General features: G+C 38.5%; 2 protein-coding genes across 12 annotated transcripts in view; one reads left to right on the plus strand and one right to left on the minus strand.

The window, feature by feature from the left end:
* The window catches only part of BACH1 (BTB domain and CNC homolog 1), a 456481-nt gene that overhangs the window by 355856 nt on the left and 74635 nt on the right, over positions 1-25990 (plus strand). The window lies entirely within an intron of this gene.
* GRIK1 (glutamate ionotropic receptor kainate type subunit 1) overlaps positions 1-25990 on the minus strand; it is a 380508-nt gene that overhangs the window by 117231 nt on the left and 237287 nt on the right. For all 11 annotated transcript variants that reach the window (XM_034947852.3, XM_034947851.3, XM_055105220.3 and 8 more), the window contains 2 exons: positions 18314-18495; positions 144-197 (listed from right to left, as the gene is read on the minus strand). In XM_034947852.3, coding sequence (XP_034803743.1) covers positions 144-197; positions 18314-18495 — 236 coding nt within the window. The remainder of the gene's footprint in view (positions 1-143; positions 198-18313; positions 18496-25990) is intronic.

The raw sequence follows: 25990 nt of genomic DNA on the forward strand, positions 1-25990 counted from the left end.
TGCTGGATTTAGAGGATTCTTAGGAAAGTAAGGCAAGTCTCCATGACAATATCCTGCCTTTGACACTGGTGAGGCCGACTCTGAAATAACTGTGTGAAGACGTTTCCTACCATGTGGAATACATTTCTCCCAGACGCACTTACCAGGGTTGTGAAAAAGTAGTGATAGTACTCGGTCATCATGCCCATGAACAGAATCTGCAAAAGAGAAATAAGGGGAAAGAATCAGGAACAGAATTATAATAAGAATGGGATAATTTCTAGGGTGACTGCAAATGCTTGGGAACATAGAACAGGAAGGGACTTTGGAAATCCACAAACTCAGCAGATCAGAAACCTGAGGCCAATGAGTGGCTGGTGTGGAGCAAGCCAACTGACCTCCAGCCAACACTATTTCCATTACACACTGCTTGACCTACATCGAAGTAATGGGTTTGATGATCAAATTTAAAAGTAGTTTGGGCCAGGTGCAGTGGCACAAGCCTTTAATCCCAGCACTTTGGGAGACCGAGGCAGGTGGATCACATGAGGTCAGGAGTTCGAGACCAGCCTGACCATCATAGAGAAATCCTGTCTCTACTAAAAATACAAAATTAGCTGGGCGTGATGGTGCATGCGTGTAATCCCAGCTACTTGGGAGGCTGAGGCGGGAGAATCGCTTGAACCTGGGAGGCGGAGGTTGCAGTGAGCCGAGACTGTACCATTGCACTCCGGCCTGGGCAACAAGAGGGAAACTCCGTCTCAAAAAAAAAAAAAAAATTGTTTCTACTAAACAAATTTTGTATTTGGAGTTGTCCATAATGCACAGGGTTTTGTCTTTCCCACTGCCTAAGTGTCTGAGCAATCTCATACTTAGAAATATGTATTTTATTGATCTCCCTACTTACGACTTAGCCTAATGCCACCCTCATTATGAGTAGAACTCATTAAATGTTGAATTGTCAATACTGGTATGTAGATATGTTTAAATGAAGATTTATGAATGAGTATATCTCTGAAACCTTTCTCTCTCCCCCTTTTCCATGAGAAGGGGAAGAGAGGATTCATTTACAGATAAAAGGATAGGGACTATTCTGACACCAATTTCACACTGTTTCTTCACGCTGGTTCTCAAATAACTACTTGGGATCGTAATAGTTCCGGACATTCTGTGAGCGTGTATATTGTTTTTACTTCGTGGAAGAAGGAAAAAAGGAGGTGGATAGGAAGGACAGGGGTTCTACGTTCATTGAACTGTGATCTTACTTTTGGAGTCCCGGAAATGGTGTCAACTGAGAAGAAGATGCAAATGGTTTGGAGACAATTCTTTCTAAATATGAATAAGGATATTCCTTTCCTTGGGATAGATTACCAAAATAACTATTTGGGTGCTTTTCTTATTTTTATTTTTATTTTGTCTTTGCATGGAAATGAAGAGAGAAGGCCGGGTGCGGTGGCTCACGCCTGTAATCCAGCACTTTGGGAGGATGAGGCGGGCGGATCATGAGGTCAGGAGATAGAGACCATCCTGGTTAACACGGTGAAACCCCGTCTCTACTAAAAATACACAAAATTAGCCAGGCGTGGTGGCAGGTGCCTGTAATCCCAGCTACTCAGGAGGCTGAGGCAGGAGAACGGCGTGAACCCGGGGGCAGAGCTTACAGTGAGCCAAGATCGCGCCACTGCACTCCAGCCTGGGGGCCAGAGCGAGACTCAAAAAAAAAAAAAAAAAAAAAAAAAAGAAATGAAGAGAGAAGACTTAGAAATCACATTTCCAAGGTAGTTTTCCGCACAACTCTGGTCAATTCTGGATGCAAGTAAAAATTCCCTCTGGAAGTTTTTATATCAAAGACTCTTAGACACCATCACAGGGACATCCTGAATTAGGATTTCTGAGAGTGTAGCCTTGATTTCTGCATTTCACAGCTGTGTCTGAAAATCACTGCTCTATGGAAAACATGTACATTTGCATTAAATAACAAAGACTTTCAGATCTTCAGTTGAAGAGATGGATTGAAAAGGTCTGGGGAAAGACATTGCAAGTTATCAGCGGTTCTGGAAGGTGCCTAAGATATGTGAACTAGAATGATTTTACATGAAAGGGAATAAGAAATAAAGAGGGTATTAGATGACAGCACATAACTGCATGAACACCAATCCTACACTTCTCAACAACGTCTCTACTAACACGAAAGCCAGAGGAATATTTAGTGAAATTGTAATGTCATGAACGTAAGACAAATGACAGGAAACTCCATGAATCATCAGCCCACAGGATATAAGTCACTCCTATGGTGACAACAAGACCAGGCACACTAAAGGATTTTTTTTTTTCAAGGGTAGACTTGCTTTAGTGCCATCAATAACATTTAAGGCCATGCATGGTGAGGTCTTGTTAGCTGTTCTCTTATATCATTCGAGCATAAAGAGCTGGCCTGCCAGGGTCAGTCAGAAATCCTATTTTTCACTTTGGTCATTAGATAGTGTAATTGCAGCCAAGATTACCTCTTGAAAGGGAACTGGGCAAGTTTTATGTGAAGATATAGAGCTGGATGCTAAGGTTTAAAATTTTGTTTCTGAAACTGAAAATAGAACACAAAGGCATTTGAGTTTATAGCTTTTCACTTGGGTAAAATTTTTCTTTTTAAATTTCATTATGGAGGCTTTGGATCCCCTGTTAAGAGATAAGCATTTTTTTAAACAACTATTTAACTAATTATTTTTATTATTGTATTTTAAAATTCCTGGAGGTAAATATTCATTTGATATGCCTCTCAGTGTTAGGAAAGAGATATTAAAATGCAGCGAATAAACAGCCAACAGGCCAGCTGTTATTGCAAAAAGAACCCTGGGGTCCTCCAGGTACACATTTTATTTGCTGTAGTAGAAAAATTCCCGTTCCTTTTCCTAGCTAATTGCTTGCATTAGTGCCTCCTGGTTCTTCCCTTGAATTTACTAGAAATGGAAATTAAGAAATGAGTCCAGTCATTGATCATTGGCCTGTCAACTTTGTGGACACTCACCCAGGTGAATGAAAAACATCTTGATAAGAACAACAAAGTCAACAGCACCAAAGGCGGTGCTTTTAAAGCAGTTGTTCTTGTGATGGTCTTTAAGCAGTTGAGACCAGTAGCCCTGTCGTCTAATTGTCGCATACTTTGTAAATAAAACGATTGCATTCCCATTTTGATTTTCTCTCTGCATGTTGGTATTTCAACTAAAAGTCATTAAGGGATTAAGAAAATGTCACATCAAAATAAATGTCAGTTTTAAAAATAAAAAGTGTAATCACGATATAGGGAGTTTTCTAATAGTTCTTTGCAGAACTTACTTTTTCCTGAGAATGACTTTGAATTTTGATACAGTACTTGTCTGCCGAACTGACCAAATGGTGCTGACCTAGGCAGTATGTATACTTTATTAGGGCGGTATTGCTAGGAACCATCTCTGACTTTACTTAATTGTCACAATTAATTTTTTTGGCAGAAAACACTTCATGTCACACACACTAAAATGTAATAAAGGCAGATATCAATACTGTTCATATGGATAGCATATTCCTCCGAATTGCTTCCACTAATATGTTCTTCTAATAAGGCCCATTTCTTTTTTTAATTTTTATTTATTTTTGAAAGAGTCTCATTCTGTCGCCCCAGGCTATAGCGCACTGGTACAATCTCGGCTCCCTGCAACCTCTGCCTCCTGAGTTCAAGCGATTCTCCTGTCTCAGCCTCCTGAGTAGCTGGGATTACAGGCACGCACCGCCATGCCTGGCTAATTTTTATATTTTTAGTAGAGATGGGGTTTTACCATGTTGGCAACGCTGGTTCGAACTCCTGACCTCAAGTGATCCTCCTGTCTTGGTCTCCCTAAGTGCTGGGATCACAGGCGTGAACCACTGCACCTGGCCAAGTCTCATTTCTTAATGGAATTAATCTTGTTAAACAACTTTTGACATTATATCATTGACTTAGATTGACAGACAGTTAAAAACAACCCAGCCCTTTTGTTAACATTACGTATCTAAAATAGGCAGGGTGTGGAATATCTATTGATTTTGGAAGATTACTAGTGTGGACGTCATTAGTACTGTTTTTCCAGTTTTCTAACTCAAAGGGTACATACTAGGATTGCATTTCCTAGTCCCTTGGGCTTGGGTGGGGGTATGTGCTGGTTCTAGCCAATGAAGTGGAGGTGATTCTGACATATGTCACTCTCCAGAGATCTCAGTTCCCTGATATCACTAGCATTGTTATCAGTGCCAGAACAAGCGTTCATTTTTGAATAAATACATTTTTCTGTTACATGAATACTGCAAGTCATGTAAATGATCTTGTTTACAACTTTGTTTTGATTGCTAGGAGGTTTAGGGTCAAAATTACGGGTCTTCCATTGGCAACTAGTCAGGAGCACAGGACATACATTTTTCATGTGCTAATGTCATTCAGCTTTATGTTTTTGTTACCTAGTTTTCTCCTTTGTGCCAATTCTCCTCCCTTTTAAAAACATTTATTAGTTTGTTTCAAATATATTTTTCCGGGCAGCTCCAATTCTTTATAGAATAAAGATATTACAAATAAACAAATAATCATGATTGGGACAAGTCAAATAATTTTTCCCCATATAAACGAGTGGAATTCTTCAGATCTGATGTAGCTGAGTTGGGTTAGAGTGATGAAAAAAAGTTTCCAACAAAACAGTTTTTCCCCCCTACCTCTAATGATCACCATTGCTAGTTAATTCTAATCTACATTGTTACAGAATTAATTATAAGAACTCAAAAGACATCAATACCAAAAGACTTAAGCTCCTGCATACTTATGAAATTCCATTCAATCTAGATAACATAATCCTTAAATCAGCGGCCGGGGAGTGTCTTGTACCTATTGTAAATGCTTTCTCCGTATCATGCTACTGTACATGGAAATGCCACAAGACTATTCCATTGTTTCAGTAGCTAAAAAATAATTACTGCTTTATTTTATTTGCAGTAAATGGGTCATCAGAAGGCAGAATAAAAACTCAATGCCGGCCGGGCGCGGTGGCTCACGCTTGTAATCCCAGCACTTTGGGAGGCCGAGTTGAGTGGATCACCTGAGGTCGGGAGTTCAAGATCAGCCTGACCAACATGGAGAAACCCCGTCTCTACTAAAAATACAAAAAATTAGTCGGCAGTGGTGGTGCGTGCCTGTAATCCCAGCTACTCGGGAGGCTGAGGCAGGAGAATCACTTGAACCTGGTAGGTGGAGATTGTGGTGAGCCAAGATCAGGCCATTGCACTCCAGCCTGGGCAACAAGAGTGAAACTCTGTTTCAAAACAAAAACAAAAACAAAACAAAAAAACCCAACAACAACAACAACAAAAAACCCTCACTGCCAGCTGCCTCTTGAAAGGACAATTCTAAGGCCCTACTGTTAACTGTTATCAATATATCCCAGGACACAGTCATTGCTCATTGACAACAGTGATCCCACATTGGTCCAGCTGCTTTCTGGAGTTTTTGCCACAGAACACTCATGACCTTGTTCACAGTAATATTGACCTTCTTAGTCTAGCCTAGTTGTTCTTGGCAATGATGATCTCTTAGATCTTGATGGGTGAAGTTATCATGTACAGCCTGAGCAGCACCAAGGCCATATTTTAGTTTGTCTTGTGAGTCCTCAATGAAGTCTAGGTAAAGATGACCAGGACATAGCTCATAGGGGTCTAATGGCTGTGGTTGTTGACAGAGTCATTCTACAAAATACAGGGAAAGTCTTTGGCTCAGAATCTTCCAACCACACATGGAGTTATCTTAAGAAGCCTGGACCATATTTCAGTCTGATCATTTCCTGGAAGGCAATGCAGAGCTATGGAGACAGCAATGAAAAATTCCTCTCCACAAATTCTCAGCAACCATCACTAAGGGAAATCCATCTGTCATACATAATTGGTCTGCTGCTACTATTGTGGTAACAGAAACTCAAAATGGAACCTGGAGTGCTACTGAGCAACTTTGAGGTGTTCTTGTAATATTTATACGGTTTTTTATTACTGCTTTTTTTCCATTGAAAAATAGGCATCTTGGAAGTTTATACCGACTAAGCCGAAGTGTATTTCTCTTTTGATAGCCTTTCTCAATATCAGTATAAATTCTAAACCACCAGACATGGTTTGTAATCAATAATTTCAAGTGAATAACTTCCAAATATGTGAACATGCAATGTGGCTAAAATAATGGTTTTACCTCAAGATAGAAATAAGGTATTTTTGGCACAGGAGTCTTCAGAAAACCAGGTGAATGATATCAAGTCTCCGAGCAGCAATTTTAAGATGAAAGTTTGAGCTTCAGTGTGTAGCTCTTTTTTATTTGCTAACTGTAATATTTTAGGCTGCATCTATACTATCCTCTGAGCCAGATGCCTCTTTGGCCATGCAATTTTTAATGGTGGTCATCAGTAGAACAAGATAGATATAAGACAGTCTTTAGACCAGTGTTTATTGCTATAGAAAGTACATTCATGCCGCATTGAATGATTATAGCTTACATCTACAAAAGTAATAGTGGAATATACAGAAAATAGCATTAGACACCAGACAAATCCTGATATACAGAAAGATGTCCATCTACTTATGGAGGGGACCAAATAATGGTTCCCTAAAGATGTCCACGTCCTAATTCCAGAACCAATGGAATATGTTCCTTTACCTGGAGATGGATTTTACAGATGTGAATAAATGAAAGATTTTGAGATGGGGAGATTTCTCTGAATTATCTAGGTAGGCCCAATGTAGTCACAATGAAAACAGCAGGGTCTTAAGGCAGAGAAGGTGTAAATGGGAATGCGTAAATAGAAGGAGAGAGAAAGATGGAGTGTGATGCGGGGCCACAAGACAAGGAATGAGGACGGCCTCTGTGAGTAAGAAAAGGCAAGAAGTTGGATTTTCCCCAGAAGTTTCCAAAAGGAAAGCAGACCTGCTAACAACATGATTTTAGATTTCTGATCTCTGTAACTGTAAACAAATATATTGTTTAAGCCCCTAAATTTGGCTTAAACAGCAATAGAAAACCAATACATCTCATTTTCTCATCTTTCTGTGATTATGGCATATGAAATCGCTGTAACCCTAACTCCAGTGATTGGTACATTACTCCAGCTTTGGTAACGTCAAAAACATGTATCAAGAGGAAAAATTGACTTTTTTCATTTGAGGTTGACGACTTGCTAAGTTTCTCTATTTCCTCCATTCACTTACACGTATTAACCACATGCATGTACACAGGTGATAAGCTAACCACAAGTCTAGGGTATTTCCTTGGATTTGAAAACTGTGCTATATGATGTATAAATCCAGCCCCTTTTTCTCCTGCCTCCAAGTTAAACTAAATAAAAGCAAAAGATACTCCACAAAGAGTTGATGAGTTAAATAACTGTACTATTTGGAAGTTCTTCTCAGTGTTAACTCCTTTATAAGCTTCTCTCCTTAGAGGTATGGTCTGCAGGAGAAAGGAAGCTCATACTAATAGATATTAATAAAAGGAGTGCAAATCATTGGGGTTTAGTTTAGCTTGGAAGATGATCCTACTAGAAGAGCCAGATTGCATCACGCAGGTGCACAACAGATGAGATTATGCTATTTAAGGAGTGCAGACTGTTGAGAACAGAGCAGGAAAAGAAGATTTCCCATGGCAGAATGAAATAGGCAATCTGGTAAATAGGAGAGAATGGAACTTTTGGGGTGATTACATGAAACTAAAAAATAACCTCTCTGCAACATCTAGGGAAAATTGGTGGAAAGATGATATGTAAGAGAGAATACAGAGGAAACAAATTTTAACAGCAAATTATTGAACAAAATCTAGAAGCTGGAAGGTAACAGAATAGTTTGAATTATTATCTACCCCAGATGATTCAGTGTAATCTTTTTGCAACAAGCTTCTTTGATAATGATGTTAATGAAAACTATACCTCAAATTTGCTTGAAAGTCACCTTTTGAAGGAGAGACAGGGGTGCAGCCATTAAATGGTGATCTTGCTGGTCTCATGAGATCTCTATTGCCCAGTAAAGTCTTCATGAGTCTGGGGCCTGATCTTCAGCTTTTTGGGTGACTTGACTTTGTTAATTTATCTGAAAACTATCAGGCTTAAAAAATAATTTATATCAGTGTTTCTCAGTATATTATTAGAACCACCAAGAAACTTCTCCAAAATACCAATGCCTGAGCCTCTTTCCTAAATCTTCTGATTTATTTTGTCTGGGGTATGTTTCAGGCATTGATAGTTACTAAAAACTCCCCAGGTGATACTTATGTACAGCCAGTGCTGAGAACCACTGATTTATATTAACCAAGCTCATATTTTTAAGCTACAACAATAATATTCACAGCGACTGCTTGCTGAGTGCCACAACACGATGTTCACTACAGAAATAGGTTATTGACATTTAATTGGAGAGGAAGTGTTATTCCTAATTTATAGATTTTAGAGATAAAGCATAGTTATAGTATTTGAACCCAGGTTTGATTTCAATTTTGGGATCTTAGGACTTTATTAATTTCTTAATTGATAATAGGAGGTGCAAGTGGCAGGAAAATTAATAATTTGCACAAAATTCTGCTGGAGTTTGAGAACCCAAATAAAAGCATATGGTTATTTAAGGCCAAAGTTAGAACCACAGGAGTCAAAGCTTTATCTTAAGTAGGATGCATCAATCCACCCACCAGAGTTTGTTAAGTTTCCTGTCTACTCGTGAGGGAGCCTCCTGTATAAATGCTGGACTCAGCTGTGAAAGGCCCTTCCTTGGACGATGTTCCAGGGACTAGGAGGTGCTTAACTCACAGTTCTTCTTCTGTAAGAATTCAGACCTACCTTGATCTCCTATTATGACATCCCTGGAGATATTAGACTTAATTAGATACAGCTTTTCTTGTGATTTTGAATCCCTTTAGGTCACATTTGGAAAGAACTTTAATCTCCTTAATGGAGTAAGAAAGGATAGGTTCTAAAATTTGTAACAGATTTTTTTTGGCTAAAAGGGTATATTAGACATAATAGATATTTTTGCAGTACATGTTATAATGACAGTGGGGACAGATGTGGAGAGCTCTGCATGGCCTGCTAAGAAATGTGTCCTTTATTCTTAATGCAACATCCAGGGTGGAGAGGGTGGCACTCAGCAATTTCAAACATGGAGGTATAACATCGGATATTTTACTCAGAATGAATAGTGTTTGAGACTATGCAGAGGATGGTTAGGAAATAGGAGGGGAAAGGAACTTGTGGCAGAGAGATCAATTATATTACTGGAGAAGGAAGATGATGAGAGATAGAGAAAAGGAGATTGAATCTGAAACATATTCCGAGGGCAGAATCTCCACTGTTTGCTAACTAATGAATGTGAAAGGTGAGAGCAAGTAAGGTGGATTTCTTGGTTTCTGGCTGCAGTAATTGGATGAAATTTCTAGTTACCAAGAAAGGGACAGAGCAGGAGAAACTGGTTGGTTGGGGGAAGAACAAAGAGGATGCAAAGTGTTAATTCTAGCATGGAAATGTAATTACATTAGGTGAGATCTCAGGGAGACTTGGTATGTTAGGCCAAGAGGAGCCTTGGAAATCATTGTTATGATGTAGAGCAGGGAGTGATGTCGTGATACAGGGTTAGAATTGGGAAGCCAGTTCTAAGAATTGTATCACACCTGTAGTTTTGCCTACACACAAGACTACTGCTACTAATGACAACGATAATCTCTAAGTGGAATATTTTATATATTGGTGCTGAGCTTAATGCCTTATATTTAATCCATTGTCACATTTAAATTTTCTCAAATAATGTGACATATGTACTAACACATTCCCTTTTTAGAGAAGTGGAAAATAATGAATCACCGGGTCCTTCACTAAATAATGATCTCATCTAACACATTAGAGTTTTTAATGATATTGTAATTCCCAGTTCACCCTAGAAGATTCTTTGGCACATAGAACTCTACGGGCCAAAAAAAAATCTGGCACATAATTTGGCTGGATAAATGATGAAAGTTACATTTCACAGGATTACCCTTATGGCAGAGAGGATTTGGCTAACAGTCATGGGAAAAGTAGGAAGGAAGGATCCTTTTGATAAGATCTTGCATTTATGAAGGATTGAGGAAGTAGATAAGGTTAACCTAGCAAAGTAATTTTTAAAACAACTTTAGTGTGCAAGCTTCTTTAGAAAATCTGATGGACACTACAAACCCCTTTCCACAAAAAAGGCACATCCAAGAGCATGCACCTTCCTGCAATTTTGAATAAAGCTGAAGTTTGTTGATCCAATAGGCTTAAGATGTGCCCTGATACACATATCTTCAAATACTTTTAACAGTTTCTTCTAAAGTACCCCTGCTTCCACTGCAAGGAAAATTTTTCTTATCTCCTACTATAGTCAAAAGTTGATATAACCGGGATTAAGCATTAGAGCATTTTTGAAGCATATGCATATATGGTTTTTCTTGCTTCCCAATTCAGGTTGAAGCAAATCTAAGTCCTTTCTTAAATTGACTTTTTGGAGGCCTTTGAGAATCCTCAAATGGATATCCTGGACACTAAGAATATGGGCAAATTGCACACACCTTTAGTAAATTGTTGGTTATCCACAGAGGTCAATTAATTCTTGTATACATTTAATAATATACTCGTATCTATGAACCGCTCCTTACAACTAAAACTAACTATGTGTTCAGGGAATATAAATAGATTTTAATATCAGCCTGAGAGAAACATAATTACGATGAGAATGTACCGCCAAAGTAATTATATAACATACTACAAATTATCATCAAATTAGTATAAATTGAGATTCATCATCATTACATTGTCAGGATTTATCCAAAGTAATGAACTTATCAATTAACTGGCTCAAAGACTATCAAAGGACTGGAGAAACTTTAAGAAAGAATGAACTGCTTAATTAATTTCCCATTTCTTTGAGGGCCTACTAAGTACAAGCAAGTTCTTTATATCTAAACGCTAGTAAGAGGATTCTTGGTCACGTGTATGCATGGAAGCTCAGAGCTGATGGAAATATTAGCAAGCTTTGATAATTTTGTTTACAGATGAGGTGACTGAATTGAAGAGGCATCAACAGAATTTCTCAAAGTTGCCTGTTTACAGGATGTGAGCAACATGGATGATGTGAACATCATACTCTGATCTGAAATTCCAGACCTGTCACTGAGTGTGTGACCTGAAGCCTCATTTTCCTCATCTATGACATAGACTATTTTGAGAGGATAAAAAGAAATCATTCCAGTCAAACACATAGCATATTATGCATGCAGTAAATACCAGATAAATGGTAGTTATTTTTTTCTGTTAGGGAAAAAGCAGAATTTGCAAATGGGTCTCCCAACTTTCAGTCTAAGATTCTAGTCACAGTCCCTCACTGGCAGGAACATACATATATAAAAAACCTGCACGTGACCCCTGAACTGAAAACAAACGTTAAAAATAAGTGACTAAGCCAGGCTTGGTGGCTCACGCCTGTAATCCCAGCACTTTGGGAGGCCAAGGCAGGCGGATCACCTGAGGTCGGGAGTTTGAGACCAACCTGACCAACACAGAGAAACCCCTTCTCTACTAAAAATACAACATTAGCTGGGCGTTGTGGTGCATGCTTGTAATCTCAGTTGCTTGGGAGGCTGAGGCAGGAGAATCGCTTGAACCTGGGAGGTGGAGGTTGCAGTGAGCTGAGATCACACCATTGCACTCCAGCCTGGGCAACAAGAGCAAAACTCCGTCTCAAATAAAATAATAAATAAATAAAGTTTATTAATTAAAAAAAGAAGGTAACTTGATGGTATTAGGCCAATTTGCAAGCACTGGATAATTTTACACTTGTTACATTCATTTTCAAGGTCTCTTTTTGCCTTAATCGGGCAGAGATTTGGGTTTTTATTCTTGTTGTTGCTTCCACTGTTGTATCTCCAACACCTTCAATCAGTGCTCAACAAATAAGTATTGAATAAAAAAATAAATTTCTCTACGATATCCCTACCACATTCTCTACTGGGCCATCGGACATTTGATACAATTCACATTTCTTAAGGAATTGTGTAAAGCTAGACATGATTAGATGTTTGAGAATAAAATGAAACACCTTCGTTCAAGAAGTGCAAGGCTTAACTAAAATACGTTTATGCAATAAGACGAGAATCAGTTGACATCTTGTTGTACACAACAGTAGCAGAAGAGGTTACATTTTTTTTCCTTTCAAAGCCTCAGATAAGTTTTAAATCCCAGACCTGCCACTTGCTAGCTTTGTGACCTTGGGCAAGTTACAAAATCTCTCTGGGCTCTGTCAGTTTCTTCTATCCAGAATGTTCTCATAAAAATTAAATGACTGATGCATTTAACCTGCTTAGCACAGTGCCAGCATACGGTATGTGTTCAGTATAAAATGGCCCCTGAGGTCTTCGGCCTATTCTATGTATTTATGATGAAAAAAATGATTGACTTATAGATCTAACTTAGTGGGCACATGTTTACAATTCCTTAGCATAGTGTGCCATGCTTGACTTGATGTTTTCTATCATGAGAGATCACAGCTGATGGTTGCTTCTGTCTTATCTAAACAAGGGATGAAACCAATTTAAGCATCTCTGTTTGCCATCATTACAGCCACTGGGCACAACATATATGAGGAGAGAATCAATGCACAAAATTATTTGATTAACTAGCATTGTCATTGCACTTTCTAGCAGAGGAAGACCAGGCATTAAACAAACAAACAAAAAGCCATTTTCTTCTTTGCCTTGTTTTTATGTTAATTGAAAGAGATTAAAAAAAAAAGTGGGTTGGGGATGGAGAAAAAAGCAAAAGCATGCAAATGTTGACAGGAGAAAATGCAATATAGCTGTACAAACTATTTTGGTGCTAAATGTTTTATGCAGACTAATGGCTCAATTATAGCTAAATATTCATTGCCACTAGTGTTGTGGGAGAAAAAACCTCCCTCGATTTGTTCATGTAAAGGAGAGGGCAGGTTTTCTGAGTGGGAAACAGCATGTTCATGCTCACCTGCTGGCCATTCTCCAGCTCAGGAAATTGGCCCAGACCCCAGGGAGCTTCCCATTGAATGGAGCAAGACAGTGCCATCTTGCTTTTCATCAGAGAACCATTAGGAATGGGTGCCTGAAATAGCGATTTTCTCACTCAATCCTACTATAGATTTAAAAGTGACTAGGCAGTTCTCCAAAGAGCCAAATTTATTTTCAGGAAGTGAAACCACAGGCTCAAATGCATTACAGTTTCTTAATAGTATAGGATTTCATAGTTGAACAAAGCCTTTCTTTCAGGGTAACGGGCACGGAGGAGCAACTCACCCAAATGTGCTTGGCAGAGATGAGAGTATAGCAGACTCAGTGGGGTAGAAGAAAATATGACTTTGGGGATGATTTACTGAAAGAATCTAGAACAGTTCTTGGCTCATTCATTCGTTTGGTTCATTTATTCATTCAACAGAGCTGTACTGAACACTCGTTATGTGTCAAATAATGTAGTAGGTGCTAGGGATTTGGGGGAAAAGGACAAAGAAGGCTTCTGTCCTCTTGGAACTTACAGTGTAGTAAAGGATATGGACAACACATGAGTAAATGTCTTAATTCACTATGATTTTTATTGTGGTGATAGAGCAAACTAAGTAGAGTGAAGGGATATAGAGAATGAGAAGGGAGCTTCCTCTCTTTTATCTCTTAAGAGATATTCATGAAAACTTAGGTGGGAATGACTGGGAATTTAGAATGTTCCAGGATTTGGCAACCACAAGTGCAAAGGCTATGATGTGGGGAGAAAAGGCTGTGTCACGTGGCCAGAAAGGATGCCTCTGAAATGGAGCATCGGATACTGGAGGCCAGCAAGAGGGGAGAGAGGCCAGGTCAGGTCATGCGGCCTTGGTGTTTTCTATTTAAGTGTATGCTCAGTATATGGTAGATAAAATTGGCTTCAATTTTCAATTGCAAAAGAGGAATAATGCCAATCATATTAAAAGTTATTTGGTCACTTAAATGAGATGGTTGCTTAGCACCCAGCATCCTGCTAGGTACAAGTTGGGAATTCCATAGGTAGAGCTTTCTTGCCCTTTGCTTCATTCTTTAAATTCACCTCCTCTCAGCCACTCCCTCAGTAAAATCACACTCAGTATGAATGAGGGTGTATATGAAGGATAAACAGCGAAGAGTCAGCGAAAGAGTAGTTGGACTTGGGGAAATGAGAGTGAGGAGGAGCAATGGTTTCCACATTGAAGGCAGGTTAAGGAGAGAGCAGCATCTTTTCAAAGCATCAGGACCCTGCTGCGAGGTGGTGGGTGGGTAAGTTGGGGAGAGGACACATGCGACCTTCTGGTTTATGGAAATTTTCCAACTGTAGAAATTCATGAAGAAAGTTCATATGAAAGCCCTATCTTCTGTAGCCTAATCAAGTCTTGACATTCAAATTTCAAATGAATTTTGGGGAAATAACTTCTCAGATTCTCATCATATAGTGCTTGTTCAATATGAATAGAAATAATTACTTTGCTGGAGTAATTAGCATGCCCAAGAATAACTATAGACTTTTCCCCAATTTTTACTTTTAGATAAATGTTAAATATCTTTAAAGTGCCTTTGATTTCTTCTTTTCTTAAGAATCATTAAAAGGTGGGAAAATATGATAAAGGTGCAGGGATATGCAGGATAATGATGGAAAATGCACATAAAGAGGGTACCACATTGACCTGGCAGAGAAATGTTCTTGGCAGTGATTTCAGCTACCAGAAAAGTAAAAGCTATTAATACTAATCTTATCTAAAGAAGACCAGCAGCATATGGCTGTGTTTTTTCCAGACATTTCTGAAAGCCTACTTCAGAATAGTCATCCATTCTGCTTGGGGGCCCTTCAGAATAAAGTGAGCACACAGGCTCTGAGATCAGGCAGTCTGGAGACCACATGGCAGCCTAGCCAGGCTCGGAGAATGACCTTATATGGGTCACTTATTCTGTCTGAGCGTCAGTTGCCTCACCTCGAAAGTGAGAATACCAAACTCACCTCAGGGGGTTGTTTGAGATTGATGCTATGATCATGTAGGATGCCACACACCTTTGTTGGCACCTCTTAGGACCCTCAGTAAAAGAGGTAAGTCTCCTTCCTTTCCTTTCCTTGGGTAGAAGGATTAGTGGAATGGCAGCCAGAATCAGGACCCAGAACTCCTGAGTCCTCAGCCTCCCTAGGGAATCTCTTAGCAGACAAGTCTCTTTCTACAGTTTTTTTCTCCAGGGCAAATGGAGCAAGTTAAGCTGGATCACATAGAGTGCTTGGGCCTTACTTCGACCATAACAGAAAAGTTCTGATGTCTCCAGTATCCCGTTTCAAGCACAGCAGCCTCTGGAGGTTCCAATGAAGCCCCATTAAGCTGACCTGAGTCCTCTGTAGTTATTCCAAAAAGCGCAATTGCCCTTTTACATGCAATACGGTAGGAATTTCATGATAGGACCTTTAAAAAAGGGTTCTTATCTCCAAAATATTTGCAGATTATTAGTCTAGAACGAAAACTGGATGAGCCATCTCTTTAGTGTCTTCCTCCAAGCCTCACAGCCACTATTAACACTAAAATGATTAGGAAAAGCAAACATAGGCCAAAACATGATAAGAGAGAGGATAGAAAAATGTCTGTGTCAGTGGTTGGCACAAAGCTGAACTAATCCTACTCCCCGCTGTACCAGCTAGACATTTCTTGAGAGTGCCGTTCTTGGATATTTTGCTTTTGTTTTTGTTTTAATTGTCCTTTGAATGATGTAATCCCCAGGCTACTAGGAAAGAGCCACTTCTATCAAAGGAACTTCAAGTCCAAATTTAGTGAAATAGAAGAGAAAATCGAGCAGCCCTTCCCTGCCGCCACCGTACACTGTTCTTGCCTATTCCAGACCTGCCTTTGGGAGAGATGTGGCCAGTTATGTGAGACAAATGAGTATCTAGCAAAGAGAAGTCTCATCAGCAAATCATTCTCTTAAATGTAACAGAAGTCCTCAGCCTCTGTTACAACAGGCCTCTGGGAAGGGATGCTTCTTTGCCTTTTGAGGGCTACACATAAATCTGGGTGTTTTTCTCAGTTCTGACCCACACACTTCATTACACCCTTTAATGAACTGTATTAACATTCTTAAATGAAGCCTTATGATAAAGGATTACTGATTGCATTTACTTACCTTTAAAGTTCTTCAGTTGTTGACACTACTGCCACATGCTTACTTGCTTTATTGAGAGGAAATTTTAATATCTAAAGATTTGTTAATGTAACTATAACGTAGAATTAAGCAATGGATACTCTTCTGCCTAGCAGGAGTGACAGCATCTCATGGTGGAGAAAGCACTGGATGTATGACTCTGGCAATATCATTTTATATCTTGCAAAGTGTGAGAATTAGATATGGTGATGTCTGTGATTGCTTTCAAATGCAACTTTGTGTTCCCAACCTTATTTTATTTTATTTTATTATTTTTTGGGGATGGAGTCTCACTCTGTTGCCCAGGCTGGAGTACAGTGGCATAATCTTGGCTCGCTGCAACCTCCACCTCCCAGGTTCAAGTGATTCTCCTGCCTCAGCCTCCCATGTAGCTGGGATTACAGGTGCCCACCACCACACCTGGCTAATTTTTTTGTATTTTTAGTAGAGACAGGGTTTCACCATGTTGGTCAGGCTGGTCTTGAACTCCTGACCTCAAGTGATCCTCCTGCCTTAATCTCCCAACTCCAACTTTAAATAGAATTTTTTTTTTTTACTCTAATCATCCAGCACATAATAGAAACATTTGGTCAACTTTTTTGACTGCTGATGTTCAGTGCAAGTAAAAACTCAATTCTGAATTCAACGGCTCCATGGAGGTGCTCTGCAAGTGTGAGCTGGAGCACCAGAGAGTCAGGCCAGATGATTATTTGAAGAGAGCTTTTCCTAGTGATTCAAACATCCACAGTTCTGCATTCCTGTGAAGGGGTTTATCTACTTATGAAATTACTGGCCCTTACCAATCAACAACATAGCAACCCCAGACCTTTAAACAAAGGAGTACAATACAGCTTGTGTTATTTTAGATAAAAACTTTGCCTATGCCACAATAATGACTTAAATATAAAGAGATGGCCGGCAGACCACATAAATATCACCTGGATATTTTTTCTTTCTCCCAAATGCAATCATCTGATCTTTTATTAATGCTTCTATTTTAAATATCTCACTAGCCTTTCCAGATGTGTATTACAAGATGTTTAGCAGTACACACTAGTTGCCAGTAGAGTGCCCTGTTCTGAATATGACCCCCCAAAATGTCTTCAGACATTGCTCTAAGTTTCCAGAGGGCAAAATCACTCTGGGGTGAGAAGCACCAGTCTATGCTTTGTTTCTAATTCTGAATTTACTTTTCTTTTTTTTTTTTGAGATGAAGTTTTGCTCTTATTGCCCAGGCTGGAGTGCAATGGTGTGATCTTGGCTCACTGCAACCTCTGCCTCCTGGGTTTAAGTGATTCTCCTGCCTCAGCCTCCTGAGTAGCTGGTATTACAGGCATGCACCACCATGCCCGGCTAATTTCATATTTTCAGTAGAGATGGGGTTTCTCCATGTTGGTTAGGCTGGTCTCAAACTCTTAACCTTAGGTGATCCTGCCTGCCTTGGCTTCCCAATGAATTTACTTTCTTAAACTTAAGAACAAGTGCTCAGAAATTATTATTCTGTTGTTATTATTCTTTTTTTTAACATTACTCATGTCTTCATTTATATAGGATTTCACAATTTACCAAATATTTCCACCCACATTATCTGTGGAGATTAACCCATAGCAGTTTATTGTCTACAACAAATTAGAAGAAAGAGGTATCTTTTCTGTAACTGTCCCTGTATACCTTTTTTATTGTGTTTGCAATCCTGCATGTTTGACAAAAGAGGTCTTGCCATGAGGAAGATGTATTAGGACAAGTCAGGCATTGTGGAAATGAAATCTGGCACAGTCTTTTCAAGAGACATAAGAGAGAGAGAGAGAGAGAGAGAGATGTTTAATCACCTCAAAATGATGTCCTCCTCTCATCTTCCGCTGGTAGGAGTCACATACCACTCGGTCCACCCATAGAAACACACATTTATAACTAAACACTCACATAAGGCTTCAATGAAGCCCCATGAACTCTCTGAGCCCCTTGCCTGTTTAAAAGAGCTCTGAAAGTTATAATCTTTGGCATAAACTGGACTGCTGCAGTTTTATTATGCTGCATTAAGTGAAAACTAGATGGCATTTTTGAAAAATAGAAAATAACATTTATCCCACACCTCCACCTCCTCCCTAGCACTCTTACCTGCTTAAGGATTTCAGCGGCTGTTTCATGTGAACAATCAAATATCACGTAGAACTCCTTGCCTTTCTTCATCTCCTTGAGTAAAGGCTTGGCATCTTTATTCCCAGAGGGCAGCTGGCGGATTTTGATTTTAATATTATATCTGGAGGGAGCTTTGATGAGCTCTTGTAGACGAATTAGACCTAGAAAATGACATGCAATCATGCAACGGAGACTGTTCTGTCGACAGAGTATTGTTTATTGCCATTTAGTTAAACTCGTTTCAACTCCAAAACATACCCAGTGGCCACCTTCCTAAAGGTTACACTCCTGACTTCCCATTTGTCACTCATCTTCCTGTGGTGGATTATACCATTTTCCCTTTGTGGGTATGTGTGGCTTGGAAGCATAATTTTCCCAGGAGCATTTTAAATTTATTTAGAATGCAATTGTCCTTTCCAGCTTTCAGCAAACACCTCCCATCTTTAACAAATCAAGCCTGCAACTGTAAAACTTGGTAAACAAAAAGTTGGTTGAAGTTTCCAAAAGTGTTCGATGAAATAGATCACACCTGCTCACTTACAAAGCCAATAGAATATGGAGATTTGTCGAGGCTATAAACTTCTGTAAGCCTTTTATTAAGTATTTATATAAAACATACCCTTAACCAGCTAATTAGTTGGGTTGCTTTCTATAATCTTTCAGTTCCTGCCATATAAACTATTTGTAAATGGCTCATGCTCATTACATTTTCTTGCTAATATATTTGAATGTTAACTTGGAAAATCCTACTTGATTTTTTAAAAAGACCATAGAATTTTTAGAAATTAAGATCATAAAAGCAGAAACAGAATTTTAAAAAATATTCTCTATTGGTTATTACAACAAAACATATACATCTAACTAACTTGATGGAGAATGTTTGATTTACCACAGGTGTGGATGTACTGATCTGCACTGTTTCCTAATAGAAATGCTTTACTAGGACAAGGAAAGCCGCTGTGTAAAAGGCTCCCTCTTATTTTCCCTAATGTTAGCAGGTGCTCACTACGCTGCACCTTGGCTCTCACTCAAGAACTTCCATCATACGGAAAAACTGAGGTTTTTTTTTTTTTGTTTTGTTTTGTTTTGTTTTTAGTATGCAGTTCTGTACCTTCAGGATTTGTCAGCTTTAGGTAATTAGTAGGGAATATTAAGTTTCATGAGTATTCAGATGAAAATTGTGATATGCTCTGTGCAAGATTCAGCATGTATTCCAGCTACTGTCAAACTCACGTTTTTCTTTTTCTTGTTTTATTTATGTAGCTATTTTTTTTTTCCAGAAGTTACATTTGTGTGTGTGTGTGTGTGGCTCAAATGAGGAAAGCTTTCTCTACCACCATAGTTAGGTTTGATTCTGATGTACAATAAATTTATAATGATATTGAACTTCAGAGTTAAATGTGTAGGAGTAGTAGAATGGGAGGGTGGTTGCTGTAGAACCTTATCAAGATTTAGTGCTCATTATCTGATATGGCTTGGCTCTGTGTCCCCACTCAAATCTTATCTCGAATTGTAATCCCCATGTGTCAGGGGAGGAACTTGGTGGGAGGTGATTGGATCATGAGGGTGGATATCCCCCAGGCTGTTCTTGTGATAGTGAGTGAATTCTCATGAGATCTGATGGTTAAAAGTGTGGCACTTCCGCCCTTGCTCTCTCTCTCTCTTCTGCCAACATGTATGACATTTCTTCCTTCCTGTTTACCTTCTGCCATGATTGTAAATTTCCTGAGGCCTCCCCACCCATGTGGAAATATGAGTCAATTAAACCTCTTTTCGTTATAAATTACTCAGTCTCAGGTAGTTCCTTATAGCTGTGTGAAAATGGACTAACACATGAATCTTTTCTCTTTTTACACAAAAATTGAATTGCTAGAATAGTACGCTTCCTGGATTCTTGCTCCTTTTCAAATCAGTCAACTGAAGTCCCTCAGGTACTTATAATCACCTGCTTGTCTTCTCACTTCCACAGCCACGTCATGAACTACTGAGGAGCATTAAAAATGAAACAAAATATAGAACGTGGGTTCGTATATTTGTTATTTGTAATATATGTTAATCTTTGAAATAATCCTATGATGTAACCATTATTACTATTATTATTTAAATGAGGAATTCAGGGCCCAGAGTAGTTAAGTAACTTACAAAGACAGTTAAGAAGAATCCTGGATTAAAATTGCTGTTTGTGAATCCAACACTTAATCTTTTGACGTCACCATCCTGCCTTATAAATACAAATTGTTGGTGCTGAGGGAACAGATATGGCTTAGGACTTGTTGATGAGATGGGGAAAAAATAGAGACTCCAGGCTGCCTGAGTTTCTCTCCTGTTTTCTGTTACCACCCACCTGCTTTGCAATCACATAGATTTTTTCTTTTCATGACAGTGACCACAAGGGACAGTTTAATGTGGTCTCTAAATAACATTGGGAAAACATTTAAAAAGTGCATTTTGTGTGCTGCAATGAACTGCTCTCTTTTTCTGTGTTGAATAGAATGTCACATCTTTCTATCATGATGACTTACATATTTATAGGATTTAAAGTTGACATATATTTTCTCACTTCTTTCGTTTATTTTTATGGGAAAACATTTGCTGGATGCTCATTAGATGCCAAGCTTCATGTTAAGCCCTGGGGGTGCAAGACAACACAACCTGCTTCAAAGTCCTCACAGCCTGTAGGATAATTTTATCCTGTCAACTCTCTTGAGGTAGATGAGGCATCAATTACCACTTAATTTTACAGATTATGAGCTAAGACTGCTGGAGGCTGGAGTAACTTGCTCAAGGTTATATAGCTAATAAGTGGCAGAACCCGGGATTAAGGCCAAATCCACCTTCTGATACCAAATTTAGGGCTCTTTCCTCCAAATCAGTGGCCCCTCCCAACTTTAGGATTTCTTGTCAACTGGCTGAATGAAAAACTAATTAACTAACTGACTAATTAACTATATTAATACATAGCTATATAAGTAACAGAGAAAGAACATTTCTAGACCAGCACACAATATTAAATCCTTATTTGGCACACTAGGCCGTTAATAAACACACACCCCCAAATATGACCATCAACTTTTACAGTTGTTTCATAAAAGAAGGTATATTTTAATACCAATAGAAGAAATAGAACAATTCAGTCAAAAGACTAGTTTCTAATTGGAATAAGTTTATCTTTTACAAAAAGCTTACTGTTAAACTCCTATTTTTCTCCTTTTGCCAGTATATAGGTAAACTGGCTTCAGAAAGGGGGAGGATCAGCAGATTTAAAGATTAGGGATGGAAACTGGGGGAAGAACAAAGAACAGGGAGGGAGTGAGTTTTATATTTCTCTTCCTGAGGCAATTGTTTGCTTAAGAAAAGCCTTTCTGCCTTCATTAGCAAATGATGGAGAATTTACAATTCAAAAAGCACAGAAGACAAAATTTAGAGGAAGCTTTCCCTTATATTTGCATTTTGCAGCAATCCATCAGTCATTTCTTTGTAATGGGTAGTTAAAAATCGTTTGCTAAACAAATAATTACTTCAGAAAAAGGACATTGATTTAGGCACAACACCTGGCTTTGCTAATCCTCTCTCGTGTGGATGCCAGCCCTGACGGAGTGACCCAACCCTGCCAGAACCCCAGTTGCAGTGCATGGTGAAGGTGCATGTAATGCTGATCATGTGAATTTTTTTCTAGCCCACTGAGATGGAGAGAATTTAAAAATAAAATGTAGATAAGAGAGAACCAGACAAACCCAACAGAGGGACATTCAACAGTAAAACTGACCTGGACTCTTTAAAAATGTCAATGTCATATATGGCAAAAGAAAGCTGTATTGTCTGAATCAAAGGAGATGAAAGGGATTTGACAACTGAATGCCATGAGTGATCCTGGGACAACTAGCAAACATATATTATTATTTTGCCAATAATAATATTAGCAAATATATATTTCTATATATTTAGATAACATTATTACGTTATTGCTAAGTTTCCTGTATTTGATAATCTTAGTGTGGTTATAACGAGAAAGGTCCTTCCTAGGAAATTCATGCTAATGTATTTACGGGGAAAAAGGTCAAGATGTCTGCAGCTTACTTTCAAATGGTTCAACAGTGCTACTACTTAGTATAATTTTTATTGTTGTAGGTATTTCTATATTAAGACAATGATAAAGCATTACAGCAAATGAGGCCAAATGATAATAAATGATGAATCTAGGTGAAGGGTGTACAGGAGTTTATTGTACATGTCCTGCAACTTTTCTCTAAGTTCAAATCTTTCTAAATAAAAAGACAAAACATAAAGATATAAAATCATATCATAAAAGCTTCTTCCACTTCTATCCCCAAGAATGAAATTGGAAATGCAACTTTGGTTGAATAAATGCTTTACAGAAAGAAGGCTGTTTTTTTTCACATGAATTTGAGCTAAGCTCTGCATATAGATACAACTTTCAAAAATATCCAAATGGCCAATTCTAAACACTTGCTTTGGCCGCCTGTCTACTCGGTGCACTCAGATGTGACACAGAAAAAAATGCTGATTTGCATGCACATTGGGTAACTCAGGCAACAGGTGGAGCATATGGAGGAGGAAAAAAAAAAAAACCTCTGCTATTTCCAGTGAGCATTGAAAATTTCCTATGCCTTCCTTTTAAGTAATAACAAACTTTGCTATTTAGATTGCCCCTTTTTATGAAGTCTGCTCCATGCCTTATAAATAGTGAAATAAACCTTAGAATATACCTCTGAGGTGAATAGGTGTCAGTGCTATTTTACAGTGAGGAAAGTGAGGCATGGTGAGGTTAATTGTTTGGATCGGCCCTGAAAATGGGTCACAAATAGCAGGAATTGGAAGAGACCTTCAGGTCAAACTCCTCTTGATGCATGAGTCCCCTCTACACAGCCACTGCTGAACACCTCTCAGTGTGAGAAATTCTCTACCATACACCGCAGTCCAATCCATTTCCGGACAGCTTTAGCTATCTTTAATCAGTCTCAGTTCAAAAGAAAAGTACCTAGGTTTTCTTGAGTCTTAATCCAATTTCCTGTTTGTTAAACCATCAGTGAGTTTGATGCCATAAACATGAATGTAATAAACCACTGGGACCCAAAGATCAGGTTGCACATTTTAAATGTTAATTTCTTCTCTATTTGAACTTGGAAATATGCAAAATGGCATTTCATAAACTTGTGGGTATATTAATATACCCAAATCTAATACGATTCTTAAGGGGATCTGTGCATCCTCCAGAGCGGAGGAAAAATCAAAACTAAAAAGTGAAAACGGGTATGTGAGCGAATTACCTGGGGAAACACAATGCTTTTAAAGTGCAGATCTTCATACGTAGGGTTTTTCAGAAACGCAACAGAGAAGGCAAGGGGGAGTCTTCCCAAAAGAAAAATTGTGTACCTTGGTTACAAAGGAGCTTATAGAAGAATCTAGTCTAAGTATTCAAGAAAGTGTATTGCACTCAGCTCCACCAGTATATGTTGGTGCTGAATTCTCGTTAAGTTTCAACAGTAGCTAAAAAGAATATGCCTGACCTGGAATATCTAAAGATTGGTTTCCTGGGCAGAGTTCTGAATATTTAAGTAAGGTTCTGGTCAAAGAACCGAGGTGGGAGATATGAAGGGTAGAAGAAAGTGAGTACAGAGAAAAAAAGAAACTGTAATTTATCATTTTTTTTGATATTGAGTGTAAAGAATGTTCCATCGTTGGGTTATTTCAGTGGAACGGTGGGAGAGCACATAGCAGAAGAGTTTTAGCTATCACAAGTGGTCATAACGACACAGTGGGGTGAGTGGTGATGACAGAAGGTGAAAAGAGTCACTTATTTGGCACTGACTGTGTATAGCACATCTTGCATTTTAGCTTGACTACTCATGCCAAAGTGTTGATTTTCTTTGAGTCCAAACTTCAGGCTTCTGTCAAGATTCTTAGTTCTGGAAGAGTATATTATTTCTGTTTTCTATGGGAAAATGGAAGGAACTATGATAGATAGAGTTTTTAAAAACTAAGTCATTACTTAAATACAGCTATAAGAGCAGATATTTCACTTACTCACAGGCTGGTTGAGCACATTAAATGAGTTAATCATCTATTTAGGACAGTGCACATAGTCGGCGCTCAAGAATTTAGTTATTGTTATTATTGTGATTTTCATTTCATGTATGTTTTCTCCCAGGGTTGATTGTTTTTCTCAATCACTGCCACTGTTAGGGATGCTATTCTTATTTCAAATTAATCCTTACAGTAAAGCTCGGAGACTATATTTGACGTGATGACTAACAACTAACTCTTCACTGCAGGCTGCATTTTAGAAATCTCATGGCTGTGATGTGTTGAGAAAAATGACTTAAGGTAAACAAAGATAAACTTCTCAAGGTTGATGTGTTATAAATTCAGGGCTAGAGGCATCTGTCTGGTGCTCATTTCCTTGATGTACTCATCCCGTCCTATCTATAGGCTGAGGCCACTCAAATTTGCGTCTCCAGCCCAGATCCATTTTCTAGACTCTAGACTCATGTATTAACTGCCTGTTCTTACCCTTATTCAGATGTCTAATAGATATCTGAAACTCAAACTTAACATATTAATGACTCAATTTCTGATATCATTCTTATTTCCTCAAACTAGTTCCACCTATAACCTGTTTCAGGTAATGACAACTCCATCCTTTGGCTCAGGACAAAAAGATCAATCTTTTATTTCTCTCTTCTTTCTTTCCTAACCTCTACTCCCTCAGGATATTATTAGTATTTTGAGTTAATTTTTGATTCCTTGATCTACAGGTATGAATTAAACCGTAACCTGCCTCACCAACACCATGGCATCAATATTTTCTCAGACTGGAACACGGTCTTTCTGTTTTTATCCTCCATTTAAAAATAAACTTAACATATGGCATTTGTCTTGTGTCTAAGGAATACAAAGTGTTTTTCTTGACATTTGATTTAATTGAAACACTGAGCCAAACTTTGATATTTCAGAGGAGTTTGCCATAGGAGAGAATATGCTCGCTATCTTCCGAACAGGTTAATATCTTGAGGCAACCTGAGATGTCCCAAGTTTCTTAGGTCATTGAGTTCCTTAAATCAAAATAAGTGTCATACAGACCCAAAGGTTGTGCTGGATACTCAAAAAGACATCTTAAAGTAGTAGTGAAACTAATAGATAAAATGCATGCAGTTGAGAATATCCATGATGATTTTTGTACAGTTCCCTCAAAGACCCTGCAATGTTTGAGCAATCATTCAAACATAGCCCAATGTCACTACACAAATGGAGATAAAGGAAAGAGGACATGATCATATATAATAAAAACTTTCAAATGGGGAACACATTCAAATATCCTCTCAGATATTATGCCAGCTCTACATTAAAAATGTTTCCAGAACCTGAGCATATCTTACTCTTCTACTGTATTGCCTCCATCTCTTCCCTGGGTTTCTATAGGAGCCATCTGGTAGGTTGCCATGTTTCTGCCTTTGCCTCTGTAGAGTGTACAGTGATTCTTTTACTCCTACTACTCTTTAAGAGTAGGCCCTCCTTATCTTAGGTTTTGCTTTCCATGGTTTTAGCGAACCACGGTCAATCGTGGTGTAAAAATATTAAATGGAAAATTCCAGAAATAAACAATTCATAAGTTTTCAATTGCATGCCCTTCTGAAT

This window comes from Pan paniscus, chromosome 22, assembly GCF_029289425.2.
Source record: "Pan paniscus chromosome 22, NHGRI_mPanPan1-v2.0_pri, whole genome shotgun sequence".
Taxonomy (NCBI): domain Eukaryota; kingdom Metazoa; phylum Chordata; class Mammalia; order Primates; family Hominidae; genus Pan; species Pan paniscus.